Here is a 27,616-nt window from a genome sequence, read left to right on the forward strand (position 1 = left end):
CTCTCATCCCGGCTGGCATTACATTCTCTGAGCATCCTCTGGCCTCTACTCTAACCTGGGATGTGCCCACATCTACCTCCTCCTGGACTTTCACCCTGGTGTGGCTACTGCTACATCTCTGGCTTAACAGCTGCCTCCTGATTCCTTCAGCCTGCTCTCTTCTGTACAGCCTACAGGGTCCTGTTAGAACAACTCTCAAATTTTAGGAGAAACTCAGCTCCTTAGAATAGCCCGAGAAGCAATCTTCTGTTGACTTGTCTCTCCTTACTCTGTCCCAAGGTCCCCTTCTCAATGACGAGCAGCTTTTACCATGCAGTTCTACCCTGCAGCCCCCAGTATCCCCAGCACCTCTCCTGCTCTCCGCCTTCCCTCACCACACCCACCATCTCTCAACACCGACACGGTCTTTTATTGCACTTGCCTTGCCTGATGGAAGAAAGATCCAAGAGAGAGGGGATTTCTGGCTGATTTGTTCACTGACACTTCAAAAGCACTAATTGCTACAGCCTGACATATTATAAACTATATTTTCAATTAACTAATGAGCTTGAAGATATCATAGTTTTCCATTAAAATAGAAATCATTATATCAAATTCATTATCTACAAACACAGCACTACAAACACAATCCTTAGCTTTCTTATTTGTAGTACAACTGGCATTAATAAAGCTCCCACAAGGAGGCACTAAAATGACACAGAAACCTAAGAATCAAAACCAACAAGAGGAAAAATGTACATTTAACATGGCTAAACTGATAAAAGGTGATACACATAAACAAGAGCCTTGTTAGCCAGCACAGAGGCATGTAGCCTCACCGTGGCACGCTCACCTTACCTTTTGGCCTAATTAGTCTTTCCAAAGTGAATACACACACACACACACACATACACACACACACACACACACACACACACACACACACAATGGATATATACATATGTGTACATATATTCATCATATATCATATAGACCACACATCTATCTTAAACAGCTTAGGAAGGGATTCCATCATGACAAGTATTGAATTTCTGCAGGAGTTTGGTATCATCAATTAATTCCCAAAACTGAATCATCTTATCCCTGAGTAGAAAGCTAGTTAAAAAAACCTCAGCAACTAACCACGAGACCTGGCTGGGCGGCTTTCCACAGCTGGTGCTCCCACTCAGACTCCCTGGATCCCAAGCCTCAGAGGGGGGTGGGGGGAGTGGGAGTGTGTGTGTGTGTGTGTGTGTGTGTGTCTGTGTGTGTGTGTTGAGGGGGGGTCTGTGCTTAGTCTACTACCTGGACACTCCCTAGATTTAGTACCAGGTTCCCAATCAACTTATTCATTCTCATTCATGAAAGCAAGTATTTCCTAACAAGAGACTGGCAACCCACGTTTATCCAACTCCAGCATACTAATTACTGAACAGTCGTTCTTAATCCATTAAACTGAAACTGGACCTACTATTGCAGGCCAGGTGGTCCTGGAACCTGTGATTGTCCTAAGCCAGCCTCCCAAGTGGTGGAGAAACAGGCATCACCACCACTAAAGTTTAAATAAGAGAGCAAACGCATCACCCTTTCGGGGACAGGAATTTTCTAGAATATGCTTCAAAACAAATAAAACAAAGGGCTGAGGACAATGCTTATGGGAAACAAAGACTTTAACATGCGAGCTAAGCTGGCTGCCGCCGATCTTCACCTCCTCAAGCACAGCCCGTGGGTTGCATATGCACATGGTCACACACGGTCAGCTTTTCATGTGGGCGCTGCGATCCCGTGTGCTGGTTTGGATGAAAATGGCCCCCAGAGGCCACACACTCGGCCACACACTCGGCCACACACTCGGCCACACAACACACTCGGCCACACACTGCGAAGTTTGTTCCAGTTGCTGAGCATTTGGAAATACTTAGGTGTGACCTTCCTGGAAGGAGGTGTGTCACTCAGCTTTAGGTTTCAAAATTCCAGGCGGCCCAGTCGGTGTTCTCTGCTATGAGCTCTCAGCTACTGTTCCAGCACCTGTCTGCAGCTGCCATGCTCCCGGCATGGACTCTAGCCCCCACAACTGTATCCCCCAAGAAGCTCTTTTATTAGTTGCCTTGGTTGTAACAGTTTCCATGCACTTGGCCCAGGGAGTGGTAATATTAGAGGCTGTGGCCCTGTTGGAGTGGGTGTGTCCCTGTGGCCGTGGGCTTTAAGACCCTCACCCTAGCTGCCTGGAAGTGAATCTTCCACTAGCAGCCTTCAGATGAAGATGTAGAACTCAGCTCCTCTTGCACCATGCCTGCCTGGATGCTGCCCTGCTCCCACCTTGATGATAATGGACTGGACCTCTGAACCTGTAAGCCAGCCCCAATTAAATGTTGTCCTTATAAGAGTTGCCTTGGTCAGGGTGTCTCTTCACAGCAGTAAAACCCTAGGACAGAAGTTGGTCCCAGGGACTGGGGTACTGCTGTGATAGGGCTGACCATGCTTTTGTTTGGAAGAATGTGGATTTGGGGACTTTGGATTTGGAAAGCAGTGGAATGCTTTAAGTAGGGCTTAACGAACTATCCTAGTAGGAATATGAAAGACTTCTTTGCTGAGTATATTTCAATCATTTGGATCTGGCCCAAGAGGTTTCAGTGAAGAATTTCAATGTGACCTAGAAACTGTTCTTGTAGTATTTTGGTGAAGAATGTGGCTACTTTTTGCCCTTGTCTAAAGAGTCTGACTGAGGCTGAGTTGAAGAGACTCAGATTAATCACACTGACAAAGGAAGCCTCAGAAACGCCAATCACAGACTTTGTTCTTTGGTTAAGACTCATAAACTTTCAGCTCTGCCTGCACCAGGCCACCCAACTGCTGCCATGCTCCCACCTTAATAATGGACAGAACCTGTGAACCTGTAAGCCAGCCCCTATTACTGTCCTTGTAAGACTTGCCTTGGTCATGGTGTCTGTTTACAGCAACAGAAAGGAAACTAAGGCACCACTGTGCCACCTCTCCAGGCCCAAGGATGCATACGATTTTACATGGAATCTAACTCATGGCCTTTTGAATATCAGACAATTAAAGACTCAACCAGCAAGCTACAAGTATACCACACATCAGAGTCTATGTGTGTGGCAGTTAGTCCTGAAGGTCAGCTTGACTGCCTGAGTGGAGTCCAGGAAAAGGGAAAGCACACTTGTGGATGTCTCTGGAATTCTTTCCTGAAACCATCACTTCATGAAGTTTCTGATTAAACAACTTTAATCCACTGGCAGAGTTACATTTTGAGTAGGCTGTTGGAAGTAAGGGATTTGGGGGACGCACTAGAAGGAGCTGGTCACTGGGGTCATGCCTATGAAGGGTCTACCTTGGCCCAGCCCCTCTCCATTGATGGCTTCCTGGTTGCCAGGAGGTGAATGAATGGCTTCCTTCCATGGCCTTCCTCCACCATGTTCTATATTGCTGGAAAAGCAGTGGAGCCAGCTGGCCATTAGTCTCCTTTTTCTGAAAAGGTGTTGCCAAAGCAAATCTTTAATCCGTAAGGTTTTTGCTTGGCTATTATGTCACAGCAGCAAAAATAACTAGCACATTTATATTCATTCTTTATATTATTTTACATCTGTACCAATTTGCTTAAATTACAAAAGTGATGCATTTATACACATGATAATAAGTACAGTTAGGAAATTTAAAATCTTAGTATATACATTTCTTGAAACAAAAGACTTAAATGAATATATGTTGAATTTTTAAAACTAGGACAGCACCATTCTGTAATTTAAAACATTCCACTATAGTCATTATCCTTTATTGTTATACAGACTAACCCTATCCAAGCGTAAGAGTCTACTAACAGCTGTATCTACCTGTTTAACCCATCCTCGATGCTGACCCTTGCTTCTGTTTGCTGGCTTTATTAATACAAACAATGCTTCAGGAGCCAGCTCTCTACGAACACGTCTGCGTAGTTGTACAGGTATTAAGAGGTGATAAGGCCGGGGAGCTGACTCAGTTGGTAACGTGTGTACCATACAAACATGAAGACCTGACTCCAGATCTCCAGCACCCACGTATAACTCGGGAGGAGAAAGCAAGTGTCGACAGATAGAGCAGCTCCCTGGAGCTGGCTGGCCCATCAGCCTAATCAAAACAGGAAGGACCAGGTTGTGTAAAACACCTGCCACAAAAAATAAGACCTAGAACACTTGAGGAAAATGCGGGACGTCAACTTCTGCCCTCCACACACAAGCCCAAACATGTGTTCAATTAAAAAAAAAAAACAAAACAATAGGTTATTCATTTCTTACTGTTGGAATACTGAAACACATTTCTAACGAAAGTGAAAGGGACAGTCTTTAGATTCCATTAGAAGGTACTTTCACTATTTTTTTATACCTATGCCAACAACCTCTCCCCCTCTCCAGAAGGCACCATACTTTTGTTTCCCTCGAATAGATCTGAAACAAACAAACAAACAAACAAAACACAAACCAAACAAAACCAGCAGCAGGTTGGTAAATGCTGCCCGTGGTATTAGCATATTACAGCACATGCACAGAGAGGAGCATCCACACACAGAACAGCTCCCTTGTAGACAGAGCGGTCTCTAACTGAGCAGGGCTGGTAACGTCATCTGCTGCTGGAATGTACTTTTAATACACACAGTATTTCTAAAATAGTATATATTGTTCTATGTCAAATACATATTTAAGCATAACCATTTAAGGCATGCAAAGTTCTTTGGTCTACATTTTTGAAGGAATAAAAATCTTTCTACAGCATCTTCTTTTTATGCTAACAAACAAAACAAAAACCCTTCCCCAGAAGATCAGGTAAGTATTGATGCTTTAATCTGTACTGAATCTAATATACACTCCTCCCCAAGAGTTTATGGGCAGTGAAGACTAGGAAGAGTCACTCTCAGAACAGAACGGCTGTGCAGACTGAGGTCAATCTGCAGCGAGCAGCCAACTCCAGAAAAAGCCAGCTGGCGGCTGACAGCTGAGCTTCTGGAAGGACCCCCAACCTGCTGAGCTGTCCTTGGGCTGGAGTGTGCTCCAGGTCCCCAGCTTTGGGAGCTGTCACCCATGCTGGGGTGGGCCTCAGTGATTCAGGTGTTCCGAGTCATTTCTGCTCCTGTAAGGAACCCCTCCCACTATACTGCTCTAAGTAACCCCAATAAAACACACTAGTTCACCACAGTGGAGTTTGGTGGACCCCGCTCTTTGATCTGTCATGGGCCCCTTTCTGAGGTGAACAGATGTGTTTGCTGTGTCTCCCCAGAAGTCTGTCACACAACAGTCACAAACAAGGTCCTTGCTTGTTTTGTCATACTGTCAAATATGCAAATAGTTGTGTCTAATGGAGGGGATTCTTGTCTCACACTCCTTATTTGGAGTCTCTTATTTGAAATAGTCTCCATCTATTTCTAGGGAGAAAGTGAAGTCAAGTGCACAGGAAAGCAGGAGCACAAATGAATCCGCCCTGAAGAATTGCGTGCACCGAGAAGAAACAAAGGAATGCATGTACATTCATGTTGTGAGCTGAGCCGTCAGAAGAGGTAAAATTAAAAACTAACGGGAGAGAGCGGAGAGATGGCTCTGCGGTTAAGGTTACTGTTCTTATGGGGGCCCGAGTTCAGCTCCCACACTCACGTTAGGAATCCTATAAAGACCCACAACCCCAGACCTAGGCAGTCCTACATCCTCTGTGGACTCCATGGGCAACTGCACTTACATACACATGCACATATGATAACACGTATAATTTAAAAGAAAGAGAAATCGAAGAACAAATATGTCAGGAAAAATACTGTTTTGTCAACAGATGCTATGCCATGACTTAAATGTTCATACATAGGGCTCCGTTCCATAACTTCAGACAAGAATTTAAGCCTTTCATTTAAATGCCAAATTAAACAGCAAGACAGAGATGGTGTAGAAAGACAGGGCCAAGTAAAGATTCTGCCACTCGAGCATGAAGTCCAGAACTCATGTGAAAGCTGGATGCATAGGTATCTGTAATCCCAGCTGTAGCGTGAGGAACTCGTAGGCAGAGATGGGAGAGGTCCCCAGAAAGTCACAGGCCAAAGAGCCTAGAGGACTTCCACCCAAGGTTGTCCTTGGTGATGACATATGCACCCCGGCACATACCCACATGCAATGTACAAATGCACACACAGACACAAAAGCAAGTGCAGGGACCATGGCACCAAGTGCTGACCCTGGATTCGATGCACAACAGCAGAGGGAAGGAGTAGATCAACAGATGTGACATGGCAACACACACACACACACACACACACACACACACACACACACACACACACGCAGAGCACTGCAAGGTTCAGAATGCTCGACAATACCGTATGTTCTTTTACTTTATTGTACTTATAAAAATAGCTATATTAAATTTTAGTCATGAAGGGCCTTAAATGATGCTCTGTTAGAACTCGCATTGAACCTAAAAACAAAAACCCAATTTTGCTAAAGCTTTTAGAAAACAGAAAAGTCATTAATTTTCACCCAACGGCTTTTCAGGATCTTAAATGTAACATCACCTAAAAATCAGAAGCCAGAGAATGAAAGCTGTGTCTAAAATATAGAACTACATCCTCTAAATCAACTTTTACTCATAGATCAGCCTTCCCGTCTTTGCAAACAAGTCACTTACAACTACAGCTACCCTTAATAAAGTTAAAATGTAAGGACTCTAAGGGCTAAAGATGTACTATTTACAATCTGAAAAGTGAAAAGTGAGACAGGTAACTGCCAGCGGCCCTCTTTTAAGATCAAAATGTGCTTGTATGCACTTAGCAAATGACTATCCACTGGGTCAACAGATAAATATCCGTCCCCAGCCCTTCACTGAGCAACTGTACCCTGGCCATCCTACTACGACTGCTCCTGCATCCGATGCCTTTTGTCCCAGCAAGGCTCCGGTCGCACTCTGCCTTCACCTCCACCACCCTCTGCCTTCACCTCCACCACCACCCTATCAATTATGTACTGATTCCCTCCTAAATGCTAAGCCCAGGGATCTGCATTCAATCGTCGTAACAACACTGCATAGAGTTCTTTCCCGGGCTATGTGAGTGAGTCATAACTTAGCTCAAGTGAAGTTGACCCTGCCAGGGCATGCGCGATCTTTCTCTGCCCACCTCACATACCATGATGTCACTGAGTGCTTCATTCAGGAGGCATGGAGACACAGGTCCTCGGCCCTCCTGCCCTGCGAGTCAAGCCAGGCCTTCAGAGCACAGTGACAGGGTCTCATCCAGACAATGCAGATACTGACAGTGTTAAGTAATTTTACTTTCTGGATGATTCTGAGATGCGACCAAGGTTGAAAATACTAAGACTATGTGATATCCAAGAAGTTTTTCCAATAATGAAACTCTCGACATTATGGACTTTGGATGAACTACGGCAACAGAAAGACCATTTTCCCCATTAAGAATTAATAGTTAAAATTTAAAACATATCAATTATGTTGGTTTCCCATAATTTTAAAAACCATTTAATTGTAAACTGTATGTGTGAGAGAAGAACAGACAGACAATCTGGGAGAGATAAGACAGAACTTCATGCAGCCCAGGCTAGCCTTAAACTCCAGTATATCCTGTCTCCATCTCCCAAGTGCTGGAGTACAGGTGTACACAACCAAGTCCTGTCTCTAAGGTCTTAAGTTCTCTTATCACAGCCATCTCCAACCCATCCTCCCTCCTGTATCACTACAAAACAACGCTTTATCTTTTGAATGATGTTTCACTCATTCTCTGAGCTCTCTCTATGGAGTCCTGGCTGGTCTGGTAGACTAGGCTGGCCTTGAACTCCCGCCACCACACCAGGTGTCTGGATGATTTTTTTTTTTTTTTTTTGGTTCTTTTTTTCCAGAGCTGGGGATCGAACCCAGGGCCTTGCACTTCCTAGGCAAGCGCTCTACCACTGAGCTAAATCCCCAACCCCTGGATGATTTTTAATTACTCAAACCTCTCTGTTGATTCTATTAATGATACGTTCATTTCTATTCTTCCTAAACCCCTACACCTCCTTTGTGAACTCAGCTTCCTCACAACCATAAAACAGAACAGACCACTCTATTTTCACCTTTTATGAATGTTAGGTAAAATTTTATTTTGTAATAATTAAATATACCAAATAGCTATGGAGACATAAAATTTATGAAATTTATGGGATGGTGAGTCCAGGTAAATTAATCTGAAATGTCTTTTTCCTATTTTTAACATGTAATAGCAAATTAATACATTAGATGTATTATTAGTTAATAATTAATGATAATATATGAATAAATTTTTCTGTACTAGTTAAATTATAAAGAAAAATGTAAACTTTAAAAACAAATGCAAAGAAAAGCACTTAGAATCTAGCAATAGATGAGATTCTAGGCTAGACATTTACAACACCGAAATTAATTTCTGTGCTCAAATTTACCACATTCACTTCTCATAAAGTATCATTTTTCTTATTCATTCATTTCATGTGTATGAGTGTTTTACCTCCATACATGTATTTGTATGTTGTATATTCCTCCTAGATCGACACATGCCATTCTGCAGGAAGGTCTTTAATAAGCAGGGAAATGAACAACTCAAAACAACTTCAGGAAGCCCCTGAAACTGACCAGATTGACTAAGCCCCGCCCAGCCAGAGTAAGCAATAAAAGCTGCCTAGAATCTACAAAGACAACTGTAAGACAAGTCACATTGCAAAGAGGACTCGGACCAGATGGGTTGCCTGGAAGAAACAGAAACCAGCCCAGCTGACTGAAATAGATTTAGGACAACTGAGTCACATAGAAATAACACTCTCCAGTCTGTGTAAACAGTCTGCCAAATGCACAATGTGTTCTAGATCCCCAGCTCTGTGAGCTGTCAGCCATGCTAGGGTGGGCTTTGGTGATACAACTGTGTTCGAGTCAGTTCTGCTCCTGCAAGCAACCCCACTGGTTTACCAAGCTGGCCATTGGTGGTATTCAGACTTTGCTGTCATAGTTTCCTATCTGAGTGAGTATCATGTGTATTGTGCCTCCCCTGAAAAATATTTGTCACACAACAATGTACCATACACACCAGGCCTTGTACCCAAGTACACAGTGAGCTTGAAGCCAGTCCAGACTACATGAGAACCTGAGTGTAATAATTACATCATAATGAGGGTGGTGTGTGTGATGGGGTTCTGGATCCTAGGTCATCCATGTCTGTCAAGATTGACAAAAAGTCACAAGAGACTAGACAAGTAAATTATGCTAAACAAATCAAGATTCCAGCCTGGCAGCGATGGTGCAAATCTATAATCCCAGTATTAGGACGCAGAAGCCGGCAGATGACTAAGTTCAAGGCCAGTCTACTCTAAAAAGCAAGTTCTAGGACAACGAGAGACACACAGAGAACCTGTCTCAAACAAACAACCCAATTATCCAACTACTATCTAGAAAGACTACTTCATCAACCTTTGAGAAGTAAATGTAAGATGCTAGGGGACCTAAGTGCAGATACAGTTCTACAGAAGCTTGTCGACCATTTGTCACATTCGGCATACTCTTTCACATAAGGAAAAGCAAGACAATTCCATTTCACTTTATGACGCCTACAACAATCAACAAAAAAACAGACATCAGTTACAAAGATGCAAAAGCCCGGTTAAAGCCAAATACAACAGATATTCTGTACCGTGACCAAGCTGGGCATGCTCACACAAACACCCGTAATCCCAACACCTTGGAAGCAAAAGCAGGATTCTAAGAGTCAAGGCCAGCCTGGTTACACATAAGTTCCACAACAACCTCAGCTACAATGAGATGTCCTATCTCAAAACAAAACAAAACAAAACAAAACAAAACAAAACAAAACAAAACAAGGCCATGACCAAGTGAGTCAGACACAGCCAAGCTAACTACTAGACAGGAGTGACTGGTCAGCCTGCCGGTGTAAAGTGCTACAATGACAGGCTGAAGAAAAGCACAAGACGGCATAGCTTAGGTGCAACTCATCAAGATTCACACTTTAATTAGCACACCAGAAGCCAGAGCAGACTCGCTTCTACTCACTTCCATGAAAGGTTCCTATGGAATACTACAGCCAACATCACACTTATCAGTCAGTTACATCTCTCCTTCTGAGATCAGGACCCAGGGGGTGTCCTGTGATGTCACTTCTAAGAACAGAGGGTCAGGACTGGCAGGGAACAAATGACAGAACTGTCAATGCAGAAAGCAAAATGCCAAAAGCTGAAGACAATGCCTGGGAAGTGAAGGCTCAAACCCCACCACATGTCCGAGCGAGCAGATGCTAGCCAGACACTCGCCGAAAAACAAAGACGGGCCAGAGACCCCGTTCAGCTTAGAGGCACAAGTCTGGGACGCACAGAAAGGCAGAAAGAACTGGGTTATCCTCTGATCTCCACATGAGTGCTGTGGCACACACGCATGTACACACGTACACACACACACACACACACATACACACACACACACACACACACACCCCTGAAGTACCTAGGACTATGAAAACAGAGCAGTACTTCAGGAGAGAAAGCCAGAAACATCACTCTTGAGGGGAGGAAGAAGAACTGTGTGATCAGGTGTGACGAGATCATGGAATTACTTACAAAGACCAACAGAGCAAGGGTCAGACTCAGGTCCACACACACACCAAAACTTGATAAACCAGATGAAAATAGGTAATTTCCAACCATACTGAGAGAGAAGCAGCCACACGGAAGTGAACGGAAGCAAGCCAATTCCTCCCACTGTCTGCAAAATAATCTCAGGGTAATGAAGTTTATGGCAATATCCATCCAAACTAGTTTATGTTCAAATCTAAATGTATTAATTATCCCAGCAGGACATAGCTTAAGGTCCTGTTGTCAGGGTTCACATGGTCTTGTATACATATTATCAAGTGGTCCACTGCAAACCTGTAGATGAAGACTGGAGACGCTAACCACAAAATCAAACTACTAAACCAGTGAGCATGTCGGGGCATGCCTTTAGGGACCAGAGGCAGGTGTGACGTAAACATAGCAAATGTTGGGCTAATCGGGGCTATATAGGGAGATATAATGATTTTAGTTTATTGAGACCAAGTAACCATGAAAATCTTGTAAAAACTACGTCCGAGCATTCAAACTGATCTGAGTCCTAATCCCCAAATAAACAAAAGTGAAAGAAAACACCTGGAAAAGCCACTGCTCCCGTGTCTTGGGCGTAAAGGATGACTGTTTTGGTGTCTCGGATCGTGAAAGCACATCTCTTCCTGACTTGACCCAACCGGAAACCTAGAACCACCTCAAGGCCAAATGAGTCTCCCCATGCACCGGTTTGTGCCACTGAGATGTAGGGACACGGTCTATCTAGAGACTCCGGGACAGAACGGAGTGCAATGGAGGCTGCACAGCGAGGGACTTCATTCTCCCAACAAACAGACGGAGATCCGAAAGCACAAACTAGCAGCTGCGGCCAACACCACTCCAGGATCTTGTCTGGCCTTGAGGCAATCAGGTGAAAGTTTGTTGAGAAAGCTACGAGAAGAGGTTAGACATTGGAAGACACTGGGAATCTGGTTGACTCTGCTGTGAAGGCTAACAGTCCTGATAAAGACTCAAGTGGAAGTGGTTAACACAAAACGAAATACCCCAGACACATCCTCAAGCTACTCGGTAATTAAAAATAAACCAAACAGGGAGCGTTTTGGGCGAATTCATTCAAACCAGAAAGTAAGACACAAACCCCCGAGACATCACACAGCCCAGGGACACGCCCCACACTACTGTACACTACTTACCGCCGGTAGGAGAGACTGCATATTTTGATTGGAGTCTGCTATGGTAGCAAGGTATACCAGGTTTGTATGCAGTATCTGCTGGTACCTAGTAAAACAAAACAAATACCAGTATTAAAAAAATCTTCCAACCTGCTTAAATATACAAACGCACTATAATCATCTTCAGAGCTTAAAGAAAGATGTGCTCCCTGTGTACCAAGAGCACTTCAACTTTTCTTACTTCCTCTGCAAAGGAACACAACACATTTAAGGAACAGAGCAGAGCGATCTCACCGTGTGGTACGCATGGAATCTCTACGTGCACGGCTGGGTTTGTGTCAACCTGACACAAGCAAGACTCATCAGAGAGGAAGGAGCCTCAGTTGAGAAAATGCCTCCATGAGATCCAGCTGTCAGGCATTTTCTCAACTTGTGGCTGGTGCCATGCATGGTCTGGTGGTCCTGGATTTTATAAGACTGCAGGCTGGCAAGCCATGGGAAGCAAGCCAGTAAGCAGCACCCTCCTACCTCACCCTACAGCCACTTCATCCACTCCAGGTTCCTGCCCGCCTGAATTCCTGTCCTGATTTCCTTTGGGGATGAACAGCAATGTGGAAGTGTTGGTCATGGTGTTTCATCAAAGCAGGGGAAACCCTGACTGAGAGAATGATGTGCCAGCTCTTACTTCCCCACTTACCATGGAGGAATCACGGGGTACAGTGCTGAGTTACATAAGATTCCACGGCTGGTCAAGGGATACCCCACATCCAGCATCAGACATAACAGCACAATGAGTCTTACAAGAGTTGGAAGGCAGGAATATGCTCACTGCCCCCACACTTCCCTCTGTTCCTGGTGTTGCTGGGGTCTCATTATACAGCCCTGACCGGCCTGGAACTCACTCTGTAGACCAGGCAAGCCTCAAACTCAGAGATCCACCTGCCCTTGCCTCCCAAGTACTCCTATGTAGAGGCATTTCCCCCTAATTAATTGAATAATAAAGATGACAAAAAAAACAATCACTGGGTCTAATAGAGGAAAAGGGAAGGCAGGAGGAGGGCACTTTATTTTGGACAGAGAGGCAAGAGCGAAGCAGACAAAAATGTAGGGCAGGGCTGGGTTAGAGAGATGACCACTGACTGCTCTTTCAGAGGTCCTGAGTTCAATTCCCAGCAACCACATGGTGGTTCACAACCATCTGTAATGAGATCTGATGCCCTCTTCTGGTGTGTCTGAACAGCTACAGTGTGTACTTATATATAATAAATAAATCAATCTTTTAAAAAAAAATGTAGGCTAGGGACTGTAAGATCTGGTGGTGGAATCTGTAATTTAGGAGGACAGATTCCACACTCAGCCATTCTGTTGATTCTAAACGAAGACTGGTGTTTTCCATTCTGTGGTGACTCAGGTGGCCCAGAGGGAAAGAACTGAGCACAGGCAGAATTCAGCCACGCTTTGGGGCAGGAAGGCCGGGCAAGGACTGAGCCACAGTTGCCCTCGGGGACCAAAAGAGATCTCAGAGCCCTGGAGAGGCAGAGCCAGCAATGGTGGGAGAGACCTGGGCAAGGAGAGACATCGGTCTCCATCTCAGGCTATGCACTGGGCTGGGAACAGACTGAGCCCACCATGGTGCCAGTGCCTAGCCACGATAGCATAGGTGGATTTTTATTTATTACACACAACTCTTCTGTGCCATCTGTATTTTACCAAAAACTTTTAAACCAGGGTCAAACCACATACTTTCTCTTTTAGTTGTCACAGCTGATTTTAGCCACGTTATACCCCTCTTCTATAAGGACATCTTTACCAACACAACGGGCAATCAATTAACTTACTCATCTATCAGCTTAAAAATGCCACAACAGGCATAAGCAAAATGGCAGGAGACTCAAATCCTTAACAAACCATCACTTTAAAACTGTGACTTGAGGGGTTGGGGATTTAGCTCAGTGGTAGAGCGCTAGCCTAGCAAGCACAAGGCCCTGGGTTCAGTCCCCAGCTCCGAAAAAAAGAAAAAAGAAAAAAGGAAAAAAAAAAAAAAAAACTGTGACTTGAATTCTCAAGACTTGGGCTGTATGGTTAAATACAGCTAGAACAATGGCTTTTGGTAATATTAGTTAATTAATTATAATTAGTTAATGGCTTTTGCTTAATAATTAAAGTCTCTTTGTAATTGTTCAATGTTAACTTATATAAAACCAGAAACTGACAGTGATCTAATTACTGCTTGGTTTCAGTGTATGAAAAGAGCAAGCCCCACAAATAGAAATTTAAAACCTACACCAAATGTCCCACTGTTCAGACCTCATTTTCCCAGACCAGGCACGGTGGCAAAGGCCTGTGGCCCCAGCCCTAGAGAAGCTGGCACGGAAACAACAGGCTAGCATGGGAATATAGCAAGACCATGTCTCAAAAGCCGAAACTCATTTATTATACACACTAGCTATAAATTTAAAATGAGTATGTCAAAAGAATTTTATTCAAATAAATGAAGCATTCTAATTCAGATCCAAACCGAAGTAACTCTCTAGCCCTGTTATAAAGAGCCGACTGCAGGTTTCTAACAGGAGAACCTTGGTTCTTTAGGATCAGAGGTCCCTCACCAAGAAACCTACACACACACATACACCGGTCTGAAGCAGAGTTTTTCTAAGCCCTTGGGTAAACAAGGCCCAAGAGTAGCTCTTATGATTATTGTATCTTGCAGTTCTCCAGACAACACTGACAGCAGCAGCAGTTGGGCCCGTCTCACTACTCTATACCACCCTTACCTGGAACAGCCTTGCACTAAGGACAAAAACAACCAAACAGCCTCCCCCAACCCTCGTTTTTTGGTCAGGATTTCTCTGTGTAGCCCTGGCTCTCCAGGACGTCACTGTGTAGTCTGTGGATCAGGCTGGCCTAAGTTCCGGCCTCTGCCTCCTGAGAGCAGGGATTTAGGCGTGTGCCACCATGCCCAGCCCTCAAACACCCATTTCACAATTGTTTCCACGGTGGTGGGAACAGCATGAGGACCACAGCTTCTCTCCCTCCACCAGGTGGGTCCTGGGGACCAAACCGAAGCCAGGCTTGGTGATGGCAAGTGCCTTTGCCTGCAAGCCACTGGCAAGACCAGGCAGCCAATTTTAACTGGGACACGCTGACCGCAAATCCAGCATTCTCAAGTCTCCTTTCTTTCCTGGATTTCCTTCTGCTGGTATGATCCTCACTACCCCATGGCAGGTGAACATGCCCAACCTGAAGACATAACCAAAGCTCTTGCCTAGGCTGCTCAGCCCTTGGGAAGTTCACTGCGTGCCCCATGCTAGCTGACTGTCTCACAGGAGCTAAAGCAGGCCTCTCGCCGCTTTAAATGTCTATATTCACACTATAACTCAGTTAAAACTTCAAGGTATTTACCCAACTGTTCTTAACATCCAATCTAACTTTTGAAATGATTTTAAATCTTCAGAAGTTTCAGGGATGAATAGGAAGAAAGCTTTATAACCTTTCTCTAGCTTACTGAGCACTATTTGTCCTTTCATTCTGCCCCATGTCTAAGTCCACCCGAGGACCACCCTACAAGAACATTAACGGTACCCCATCCAACACAGAGACCCCATCCCAATGTGCCCTACTACCTGTAAGTTCTTTTCCTAACATAAGAAGGTGGACAAAAGCAAGTTTATTTTTTTTCTCTACTGAGCACTTTATGTGGTGGTTGTCAGATAACCTTATTAACAGCTTGAGGGATGCAAACTGACCACATTAATGCCGGATTTCCATCCTTATAAACAAGAGGCATACGAGACAGCCTCTCCATGTGTATTTGTGGTTTATTTTTTGTTGTTTTGTTTAGTTGTTGAAGCAGAGCCTCAATTTAGCGCAGGTTGGCCCAGAACTAACTACAGCCTGGCCTTTAATTCAGCAATTTTATCTCTTTATTTTGAGACAGATCTTTGTCTGGATTTGTAATCCTATTGCCTCAAACTCCAGAGTATTGACACTCTAGGCCTATACCAATAATCCAGGCTAACAGGTGCTCTTTGGAGTAAGACTGCAGTAAGAAAAATAAGTAATGGTCATCAAAAAGCGAAGACAAAACCTCAAAAACGATTAACAAAAACCTGGGGTGGGGGGGTGGGGTGTGTGGGAGTGTGTGTGTGTGTGTGTGTGTGTGTGTGTGTGTTTCCCTCATTCTCTTCTGAGTTTGCATGTAAGTCACCTAACATAGAATTTAAAAAATCAACAATAACACAAAAACCCATAGGAGAATATAGGAGAATCTGAACTCAGACTACGGACATGAAAATAAAGCCATTTTCCTGAGAACTTCCAGGTTCTAGTCTATAAATACATTGCACTTGCTACTGCAGCCCTCATGGGTGCACACTCCTGTACAGCTAGCTCAGTCAAGAATGGAGTGGACATCCCCAGTTCCCACAATGCCCAGCTGCCATCTCAGCCTAGGAAGTGCGCTCTGTAACGCTCACTCGATGGAAAAACCGGCTCACAGCGCCTCTCACGGTGTCTTTAAACATCACTGAACCTGTTCTCAATACTATGTTAATACAAGAAATGTGAGCATAGAACTAATGGGAGAGGCCCCATCATACTCACACCTTATATCTGGTGATGGGAACTGCTGGAAGCCAGTGCAGTTACGAGATCCATTAAAACCTTATGTCTCATGTCTGTCTGGCCCCAACAAGATCTAACAGATACTTCCAAATATCTATGCTGACTACTAAAAGAGCCACCACCCCAACGACACCACTCAAGATGCATTACCTACCATAAGGCAAAATAACCACTCTAAACTTATTATTTAAAAATTAATCTGAAAAGCTTGATTTTAAAAATAACTTTAACACAGCTCATTTATTCGATGGTCAAACTACGGTTTATAGGGTAACAGTCAGTTTGGTGAGCAGTACTTTAAACTAAGATTCCATTAAATGACGACCAATACTAACTTTTGGCAATTTATACAACACAAGAGATAGTTGAAATAGTTGTAGCCATCCTAAAATACCAAAAAGGGGAGGGGGACTTCTGACTAAAGCAGAATTTGGATTGATGTAGAAAAAATCCAGTAACTATCTCAGTATGTGTAAGCAAACCTGGAAGAACACGGCCTACGCACACTGACTTACAGAAGAACAGTTAGTTTTGTGTCTCCGAAGACGAGACAGCCAGCCCCACACACAGGAAAGACTCACTCCTGGGAATCCATGTGGTAAGGTGTGTGTGCTTGTTGTCTTGTTTTAAATGTACTTGTTTTCTAATTGTTGTACGATGTAAATACTATCAACAGTTTTAAAATGGTAAGAACTTGTCTTATATAGTCTAGGCTCACCTGGAACTCGTGGCAATCCTCCCGCCTCAGCCTTCTGTGTGATGGGATTAAAGATGTGAGCCATCTAGCTAAAATTCTTTTGTGTGTGTGTGTGTGTGTGTGTGTGTGTGTGTGTGTGTGTGTAGGGGTGGATTTTTTTTTCAGTTTCACGCTTTCTTTCACACTGGAGTGGGGGACCCACTGCACTAATCAGGCTTGCTGACTCAAGCAGAGCAACTCTCAACGTTCGCACCCCGAGGAGCAGGAAGGACTCCCTTCTCCCAGCACCACTAGCTGTGGATAGCTCCTCGAGACAGTGGACCTCAAAGATCCGCTCTCACACACAACGGAAGTGAGTTCTTTTTAATCTACAAGGCTGATTCAAGGGAAACGTTTAATCAACGTCCGACTGGAATCCCAGGGAGCCGATGTTTACTAATGTTTCTCTGCACTTTCCCTCTCACGTCAACATGAGGAGTAGGCGCGTGGGTCAGCACTGAGAGCAGGGGAGCTTTCCCTCTTTATTACCAAGCTCCATCAGCGACTTGGAAAAGAACAGATACCCAAAGAACAGTCAAAACAAAGGAACCATCGAAGCAAGAACTGCAACTCGGCCCTCTGATCAAGCTTCTCTGAGGCTGTAACGGGAGGAACAGACAGAGACACACAGACATGAATGCCACAGAAAGTCTTGGTGGGAAGAAGGGTTTGGTAGAAACAGGTAAGAGATCATAATGGGGGAGAACATCATAACAGCACATTGTAGATAGGTGTGAAATTGTGAAAGAATACAGGAACTTGACGACAAAATAAAACTCCAACACTCAAGAATTAGGGGCTGTCCTAAGTGTCATAGCAGAACTCGATTGATTAAATGTGGAACAGCGTCATAAAACTCACGATGAAGGCAAAACTGAGCTTCAACCTTAGGTCGATCTATGCCCAGTGGCATCAGGCACAAGTGAGGAAGGGCTGTGACGTCTACGCCGTGTGTAGTGGCAGAGTGGATGAATGACACACACACAGATGACGAAGCTTAGAACATAAACCAGATCATATCGGTCACAGTGAAGCCACAGTGGGAGCGTTTACAGCGCTGTGCCCGCATGTCTGGCTTCAGGGAGTGTCCTCATCCTGATGAACGTCCATGAGACCAAACCACAGAATTAGATCGCTACTTTTTAGAAGTAAAATTTCAAATATACAACCAAAACATATAAGTGGAAATGGCCATACAAATGCCAAGTGTATGATTAGAAAACAGGACAATCTGTTACTAATGTTTTGGTTTCTCTATTTCAACCACACACGTATTTAGACAACCAAAACAACTACCAATCTGGTATTAAGAGAAAGAGATCTGGGTTTGGTCCCCAGCTCCAAAAAAAAGAAAAAACAAAAAAACAAACAACAACAACAAAACAAAAAAAAAAAAAAAAAAAAAAAAAGAGAAAGAGATAAATCCAGATTTGTACAAGAAGAAATATAAGGTAAAACTAAAACATTTCATGGTACAGGAAAATAAAATGCTCAGAAATTTAAGAGAGATGTCAAGAAGTCAGACAGAAAGGCTTCTAGTAGCTAGATCTAGAACAACCCAAGAAAGAAACCAAGGTATTAGACAAAGGCACACATAACGTGAAGAACACGGAAGGAATGTACAACTCCATTAGAATGCAAGGGCGTGAAATGCAGAGTGGAGGGAGAGGATGAGAGATGACCTCCTCACAGCAGAATTCCTGATAGACCTGGGCATCGTTTGACAACCTTAATGGTAATAACCATCATGGGGGAAAATCATTAGTGCTACTAAAATTAATATGTTGAGGCATACTGAAGAAAGGTGTGTGTGCTTCAAGGCGCTTGCCCAGCGACATGCATATGAATTACAAATAAGCCAGTAACTCTTTGGTGGAGGGAACGAAGCAATCCAGGCTGCCACCGATGCAGGACGAGCTGCTGCGGTTCAACTAGGGAGGGACAGTCACACTAGCACCACAGCGCAGTGCGAACGTCACTATGCAGAAACATAATGGGACTTAGCTGAGGAGCACACACAGAACAACCGCATTCTGCAACAACGTCAACGCAGAGAACGGTAAGTCTGAGGAGCAGCTACAGTTAAAGCACACCCACAAGATGTGCCCACCACATGCAGAAGATGACCCACCCACGCTGGGATCCGAAAAGGACGCACTAACTGGGAAAGGCTGAAAGCTCCTTAGTCCAGTTCAGTCTGGTACTCATCGCTTCAATTAGTCTCTACTCCAGCAACGTAAAAAGGCAAGCCTCACTTTAGGGAAAACCTGAGTGACTAAGCATAACCCATTTCTGCAATCATCCTCAAAGGTCTATGAAATAAACAGTGACTGAGCTAATCTGATAACGTTCAGTAAAGGCTACTGTGATGGTTGTCTACGCTTGGCTCAGGAGTGGCTCTATTAGGGGGTGTGGCCTCGGAGTAGGTGTGTCCCTGTATCAACACCGGGACGGGAGTTTTGGCCGGGTAGTTTGGCAATTTAGCATGGTCTCTGACCTAGTAATCCACTTAAGAATTGCAGTCTAGGTCTGGCAAGCACCCAGTGGGACGGCACTCACCAAAACATGGTCCTAAATTTGATCCTCGCCAACAAGGAAAAAAGAAAAAAATTACTTCTATAAACATTAGAACATCATAATCTATACGTGCATTGACATAAATTCATAGAGAAGGAAATAAAATAATGGGAAATAAGGGGTAGCCATAAAATTATTATAATACTAAACATGAGATTTTTATTTTAAAACTTACTTTGGACAGAGTCGAAAGAGAGACCTGAAATTCAGATGTAGAGTGAATCACCAGAGGGCAAGAGACCAACAAGGGTGAAGAGCAGCCGATGAGACCTCTAAGGAAGAGCAAGCAGCGTACTGTGGCTGAGAGAAGCGTTCTAATGCTCTCCGGGGCAGCAGTCACTGGACTCAGTAAAATGGCACATGTGGTTTTAACCTAAAACACTACGCACAGTTCAGGATGGAAAGGGGGCATGAACTCTCTCACAGCTGTGATGCTGGTGACACACTGAGGTGACAGTATTTGTGAAACATAAATCAAGCACATTAGTGTCACTTCTTCCCTATGGCATCTACCGGAAAACGTGTCTTGTCTTTACCCATAACTGCCCAACACTGATGCCCTTGATGGGTCACAAAGTTAGATTCTTCTCCTGGTCTGTTTTTATGGGTCTTTGTTTTTTTGTTTTTTTTTTTTTAAAGACAGGGTCTTAAGATGTGGCTCAGGCCAGCCTTGAATTTATAATCCTCCTGCCTTAAAGGTGCTGGGATTCCCAGCCATGCCCAGCTTCACATCTGATCCTGTTAGGTAGGGTCTAACACTTACTTCAGAGAGATCACTTCAAAAGTTTGGTCCTTGGAAATAGTAACTGGTTCCCTAGAACATTAGTATTTTCAGAATAACTACATACATGATTTCTTTTTCTTTCTTTTCCTTTTTTTTAAGACAGGGTTTCTCTGTGTAGTCCTAGAACTTAATCTGCAGACCAGGCTGGCCTCAGTACCGTCCAAGAGCTGGGATTAAAGGTGTGTATGGCCACACCACTACACAAGACTATACTTTTCTATAAATGAGGCCCTGTACAAGTTTAAAGTCATTGTGTGTGTGTGTGTGTGTGTGTGTGTGTGTGTGTGTGTGTGTGTGTGTGGTTATTTGGTTGGATGGATGGATGGATGGATGGATGGATGGATGGATACATACATACATACATACATACATACATACATACGCTAGCTCCCATCACGAAGCAATTTTCTTTTGTAAAGAGTGTCAAGAACAGATAGTCCCATGATCAGAGCAGTGCCAAGGAGAGCTGAAACACCCAAACGACAGGAGCACGAGGGGGAGAGAGCACTTGGCTTTCTGAAGAAGCACTAGTGCACATGTCAGCGCAGTCAACTGTGAAAAAAGTCGGCCAGAGCTGGGTGTCTGGCACACGCCATCATGTACACTTGACAGGAGAGATAGGAATCACAAGTCTGACACCAGCCCAGGCTTCAGGAGACACTATTTCAAAACCCACAGAGGGAGGGGAGCGAAGTCAATCAAAACAGTCCGCACACTGCTGGAATCTATTTATCCATTTATACCACTAAAAAGTAGGTTATGGGAATAAAAGGTTGGTGGGAAAGATTCCCAATGATAAAATGTTCTCAAACCAACCGAGGTGTCAGTACCACAACTCTACAAGTGCATTTTAAAAGACCAAAACTCACTAAAGCTGTTGCTCAAAGGAAAAGTAACAACCACAAAACCCAAGACAAAGAGTTTGTCTTACTGAGAGCACTCCGAGGCCTTCCCTTTATTTTGATAGTCCATTATACACTGAATAAGGTGGTTATTTTCATCCAGCATCTGAAATAAAAACCAGAGATTTTATTATAAATCTAGTACATCAAATAAAATTAAAAAGTCCAAAGAGAGAAGATATTTATGAACACTACAAAGGCACATCAAAGAAACAAAATACTGTTTCCTCGAAGCCACCATTACAGACTACAAAGCCATCTAGGTGAACATGGGAAACACTACCCTCTTAGAATTATTTTGTGATACTGTTTCTACTTTCTCTGACAAAATATCTTAAAATTCATGTAAGAAACATGAGACTGAATTAACTTAGTTAAAATTTTCCACTGCTGTTATGATCACCTATGAAATGTGCTATGCATGGCCCGCATAGATAATTCTGCAACACCTGATTTTTCATGATCTCAATCTTTCTAGAAATGTCATATCTACATAGGAAGTGAACCCACTGGGATCTTCTGTTAATATATTGCTCTTAACCGGCCACACGCACAATCCTACAAACTGGGTGAGGGGTGGCACACACCTGTAATCCCCACACTCGGGAGGCAGAAGCAGGCAGATCTCTGAGCTCAAGGCCAGCCTGATCTACAAGAGTGAGCTCAAAGGCAGTCAGGACTTCACAGAGAAACCCTAGCTTGAAAAAAACAATCTCACTTTGTATCCGTGGGATGCTATCACTTAGTCAATTATGTTGGCTCCCTACCTCAATTACTTCCTTTGAAACTCAGAAGGGAAAGTAGGTGTTTCTTTTGACTTATTTTATCATTTGTGTGTGTATGTGTGTGTGTGTGTGTGTGTGTGTGTGTGTGTGTGTGTGTGTTCAATCCTCGATGAGCCCCCCTTCTCTCTCTCTCTCTCTCTCTCTCTCTCTCTCTCTCTCTCCACACACACACACACACACACACACACACACACAACACAAAGTGCCATGGTGTGAAGTCAGAGGCAACTCTGTGACACTGGTTCTGTCCTTGAACCCAGCTGAGCCATCCTCTGGGCCATTGATTTGGGGTGTTTTGTTTTGTTTTGTTTTAAACAGAAACATTTAATTACCACGTTGAAAAGTTGACTCCCAGTTGATCTTGGAGCATCTCATGCTCTGTGGGGTGAAGGAGAAAATGTGTTCTTCTCCAGAAGGAAAAAAAGAGGCACAGGAGCACTGCTGTCCAAGGGACCTGAGGTAACTGCCTAGCTTCTTTTCTAACTGTATGGACTCACGAGTCTCCAAGATGACTACGGCAATGATCTCTATGCTGCATATTATTTAATAGAATTTTAGTTTGTAACATAAAATGAGGTACCTCAGAAAGTTTAAAACCACAAGATACATCAATGATCTTTTTTTTTAATCAATGATCATTTTATTATAACAATCTAAGCAACCTCAGTTTGGGGTGTTGAAAACCTACACAGAGTCCCTAGCATAGCACCCGAGTTTGTAGGAGCTTAAGACTGGGGAACAGGCATCCTGAGCTGTTCCACCTTCCATAATTTAATGCGTAACCAGCGGACAACACCAAAAGTATTTAATGTGATTTTCAATTAAAAACAAGATCCAGGGGCTGGAGAGATGGCTCAGTGGTTAAGAGCACTGACTCTTTTTCCAGAGGTCCTGAGTTCAAATCCCAGCAACCACATGGTGGCTAGAGGCCATCTGTGATGGGATCTGATGCCCTCTTCTGGTGTGCATGAGGACAGGGGCAGTGTGCTCATATACACAAAATAAATAAATCTTAAAAAAAAAAAAAACAAGATCCAGTTACCATTAATTGATATTTCCTGCACATTTATCGTAATCTTCTATTGTTAAGAGCAAATGTTTTTCTAAAGTGTGTTTCTTAAATATAATAACTAAATAAAAAAAATCATTTTGTTGTTCTTGATTGCTGTTGTTACTGTTTTTGTTGTTTTTCGAGATAGGGTGTAGCCTTGGCTGCCCTGGAACTAACCCTGTAGACCAGGCTAGCTTAAGATCTGACTGCCCCTGCCTTCCAAGTGTCAGCAACTCAATACTCAACCAAGGAACTCACAACACATTAAACAACCCCAACCATCTGTCTCCCATCTAAACAAAGCTTGAACTGGAATACTTTTGGGAGGCTGGAGAAATGGTTTAGAGGACAAGAGCACTTAATGTTTTTACTGAGAACCTGGGTTTGGTTTCCAGCACCCACAAGGAGACTGGTAACTGCGATTTCAGAGAATCTAATGTTTCTTCTGACCTTCCCAATATGTACACGCACATGACGTACACAGACGCATAAATAACAAAGGAATTTTAATCCATTTTTCACCTTTCATCGTTGAATGAAAAATAAGCAGTTAGCACCCAGATCAACCACTCACGATAAGCAACTAACAGACTTATACAAGAAAAAATTCTACTGAGAAAAATAAAAACGCCAGACTTGAGTTCAGAAGGAATCCCTTAAGCAACATGCTTTCTGCACGTGTGTGCTTAAAGAAAGCTGCTCACAAGACTACAGGCTCAACCTGGCACACTAGAGAAACCAACTGCGTTTCCAGGCACTGCCAGGCGGGTTTCTTCAAAGAAATTAAAGCAACAGTTGGGCAAATGTCAAATGCCACACTACAGAGAACCTGACAGTAAACAGAAACCGATGGCCTTAACCCACAGGTCTGCGAGGGTGCCCCATCAGTATTACAGGTAGACTTGCTCGCCTTAACCTTACTCCAAGGCAGGGAACAAAATGTTAATACTCGGGGCAAACTACTAAACTTAACAGGCGACTTTCTAAAGTCTACAACACTGAGATCTAGAATAGTGCATTGCTTTTAGACACAGGCTCAGAGAATAATAAAGAACCTTTGTGTCCCCAATTGGCAGTCCCGGAACGGCGACTGGGTGGCACGCTCTGAGGACTCAGCTCCCAGCGCTTCTATCGTGACTTCATGCAAACCGCCCGCCCGTCGGTGTAGATGGCCAACAGCGCCCGGCCGGAGAGAGCAGGCTCGCCCTCCGGAACCCTAGCGCCCGCCCTGCGCGCTCAGGCACATCTATCTGCGGCAGACCGGAACAGACCCCGGGTGCGTCCCCGAGCCCCCGGCTCCTTCCCCGCCAGCCCCGAGCCATTGCGGAAGGTTCCCAAGTTGTCCTGAGAGGGCCTCAACTCCGAGGAGTTTGCGGCGCGGCACTCTGCGTTCCGGCTTCCGCGACTAGGGTCCCGGCGGGGCGGGGCGACGCCGGAGTCTCGGGCGCCACTCCCCTCCCGGCCCCGCGACGCAAGGCCACCGGGCCGGCAGAGAAATCCGGCGGCGGTTGCCGGCGCTTTTGTGCGGGCAGAGCAGGCGCCAAAGGGCTCCGTCGGGAAGCGGGCGTCAGCCCGCCCCCACGCCATCCCGCCTCGGGCCGCGTCCGGGCGCCTCTCCCAGCTCACCTTCTGGATGGCGGCGGGCGTGATCTCGCCCTTGCCCCGCTGCCTCGGGGCTGCGAACGCCACAGACATATTGCCGCCGAGCCCGCGATCAGCGAGTCCCGAGCGCTCCGGGGGCCGCGGAGCTGGGGGCCCGACGCCCGCCTCCGGGCAGTCCCACCTTAGCGCGCGCGGTGGGGGAGGATGCTCCGGGGTCGCGTGCCTCGCTGGCCAGCTCGGCCTTAACGCGGGGCTGCAGCTCCCAGAAAAGTATTTGAGAAGCTCACTGTCGCCGGTGTGGCTCGAGCCCAGGTTTCCGCCGTGGTCCGCCTCGCTGTCCCCGCGCGCTCTCCAGCCGCACCCCCGCGTCCCTGCGCTGATGGTAGCGCCGCGCCGGCCGCCTCCGCCCGGACGCTCAGGAAATGGTCCCGCCACGACGGGAGGGAGCGGCTGGGCCGCGCTGTCACAGGAAACACGGGGCCCGCCTGCTACACTAACCCCTAACTGCGCCCTCGACCCCCCTGGGGAAGAGGCTCGCCCAGGCCGCAGCCCAGAGGAAAAGAGGACAGTCGGGACTCAGGAGCGCCTACCGGGTCAGCACAGAGAACGCCGATTCGCTAGTTTAAATGGCTCCCAGAGCTCCACGTGCGCACCTTGGAGTGCACGCTCGCCAAGTCTAGCCTAACCGAAAAAAAAACCCGGGACTCAAAGTTGGCCTAGAAATACACCCTCCTCACACTTGTGGATCTACTTGATCTGACTTGGGGCCTTTGGAACGAAGCTGTGAAAACCCACCCTCTTCTCCAGTTAAATACTTGGTGCTTAATTAGGCCCAGACTTCAAGTCAGTATGAGGGGAATAAAGCCAACAGCTGCAAATTAAAAAGGAACACGTTGCTGCGGGTTAATTCTGCAACCGTAGACTTCCCAGTCGCACAAAAGGGAAGTGTATGTGAATCATTACTCAACATCACTGATGCACAAAAATTAGTGTCTAGCCGGGTGATGGGGGTGCTCGTCTTTAATCTCAGCACACAGGAAGCAGAGGCAAGCTGATTTCTGAGTTCAAGACCAGTCTGGCCTACAGAGTGAGTTCCAGGACAGAGCTACATTGAGGGACACTGTCTCACAAAAACAAAAAATTAGTACCCAAATTATTAATAAAGTAAAAAGTAAACATATTTTTTAATGTTATTCCAAATAAATTTCACAGGTCAGTTTAATTTATTCAGCAGTTCTCGGTGTCTGTGCCCTATATGGGTGGTAGAACTGACCAACTGCACCGGAATCTCTCAAAGATTTCATGCCGTCATATAGAAAAGATATACACAAAGTAAACAAAACCAAATATGCATGTAAGTCAAGTTTAACAATGAGCAAACAAGGTCAGAACTACAGGCTACTCGTGTGACTTAAGTTGGGAATTCTCCACTAGATTTAAAGAAATCTAAAGGGTGAAGACTAGGCTTTCAAGATGGCTCATCTGGTAAAGGTGCTTTGTGGCCAAGCCCGACATCCGTGGGTCCAACAGGGTGGAAGGAGAGAAACAACTCAGTCGAGTTTTATTCTGACCTCCACATGTGGTTCCTCTGCCCTGTGCAGGTGAAAAATTGCAACACACACACAGACACACAGACACAATAAAGGATGAAGACTCAGGCCATTCTAAGAACAAAGGATGGAACCTTCTCTCTCCCCATACCATGGTAACTGTTCTTGGGAATTAACTTGTTGCCTTTCACTATTCTAAACGTAAGGAATACACTGTGATACAAATGGATTCATGTAAGCACACCTGAAAATTCTTTCGAAGGCTAAACAACCAATTACTGTCCACTGCTAACACTGTGTGTCTGATGGTTGGCAAGGATTTGATTTTCCAGCAATACAGTAATTAGTAACAGTATTTCAGTGGGAAAACTGAATCCGAAACAGTCCTATGGCTCCACTTTGTCCACTTGGCAGATAGTGTGGAAATCCTACAAGCAAACCAAGTCAGCACTTGTCTGAATTTCTACATTCCGGTTTTTTAAAAGAAAAATAAATACATGTGAAAAGTTCTCACATTCCAGTCGGGACTCAGATACTTTAAATGAGAGCTTACAGCGGTAAAACTAAGACACTACTCTACCTTCAAACTTCATTGGTATAAATAAATAAATAAATAAATAAATAAATAAATAAATAAATACAAAAAACCCCCACCAATCAATTAGCATTCCCTGGAAAAGTAGAGAATTTGGAGAGAAGAAAAGATTGAAGTCCAGAGGTGTTCCTTCTCTCCGCTCCTTCTCCAGAACACTGAGGTGCTTCCCACCATGATGATAATGGAGCAGAACTCTGGAACTGTAAGCCAGCCAGCCCCAATGAAACGGTTTCTTTTGTAAGTGTTGCTGTGGTCATGGTGTCTCCTCCTCACAGCAATAAAACCCTAACTAAGGCAAGCAGTGAATTGTCAGAGGGGTGAACAGTAAAAGGAGAGACTCCAGTATTTAGCTGAGGAAGAAACAAATAATGAAAATGGAAATCTTCCTAAAACAAGAAAAATGGCTTTGGGGACTTAAAAAAATGTTCCCAGGGAACCATCTTTCCAAACACGTACATCATCCCCATTATTTAATATCTTCATGGACCAAATAATCCAACTTGGTAACTGAGAATAATAGGTTTGCAGTAGAGCTCAGACAGACATCACAAGTGGCTCAGCATGAGTAAAACTATCACATGAGCAATGAAGTCCTGGCTACACACACTAACAAATGCAGAAAGAAATGGAAATCAAAAGGCAAAGCTAATATTGACAGTGTAGTGATA

At 44.6% G+C, this 27,616-nt stretch overlaps 1 protein-coding gene across 4 annotated transcripts in view; it reads right to left on the reverse strand.

The window, feature by feature from the left end:
• The window catches only part of Ss18 (SS18 subunit of BAF chromatin remodeling complex), a 121,533-nt gene that overhangs the window by 37,347 nt on the left and 56,570 nt on the right, over positions 1 to 27,616 (reverse strand). The window contains exons 1-3 of one of the 4 annotated variants that reach the window (XM_006254438.5): positions 24,828 to 25,150; positions 21,395 to 21,471; positions 11,765 to 11,849 (exon numbers count right to left, since the gene is read on the reverse strand). In XM_006254438.5, coding sequence (XP_006254500.1) covers positions 11,765 to 11,849; positions 21,395 to 21,471; positions 24,828 to 24,896 — 231 coding nt within the window. In that variant the 5' untranslated portion in view covers positions 24,897 to 25,150. Of the gene's footprint in view, positions 1 to 11,764; positions 11,850 to 21,394; positions 21,472 to 24,827; positions 25,151 to 27,616 lie in introns of those variants that run through there. The other 3 variants (XM_006254437.5, NM_001100900.1, XM_063277462.1) reach the window with 3 other exon arrangements.

This window comes from Rattus norvegicus, chromosome 18 (assembly GCF_036323735.1).
Source record: "Rattus norvegicus strain BN/NHsdMcwi chromosome 18, GRCr8, whole genome shotgun sequence".
Lineage (NCBI taxonomy): Eukaryota > Metazoa > Chordata > Mammalia > Rodentia > Muridae > Rattus > Rattus norvegicus.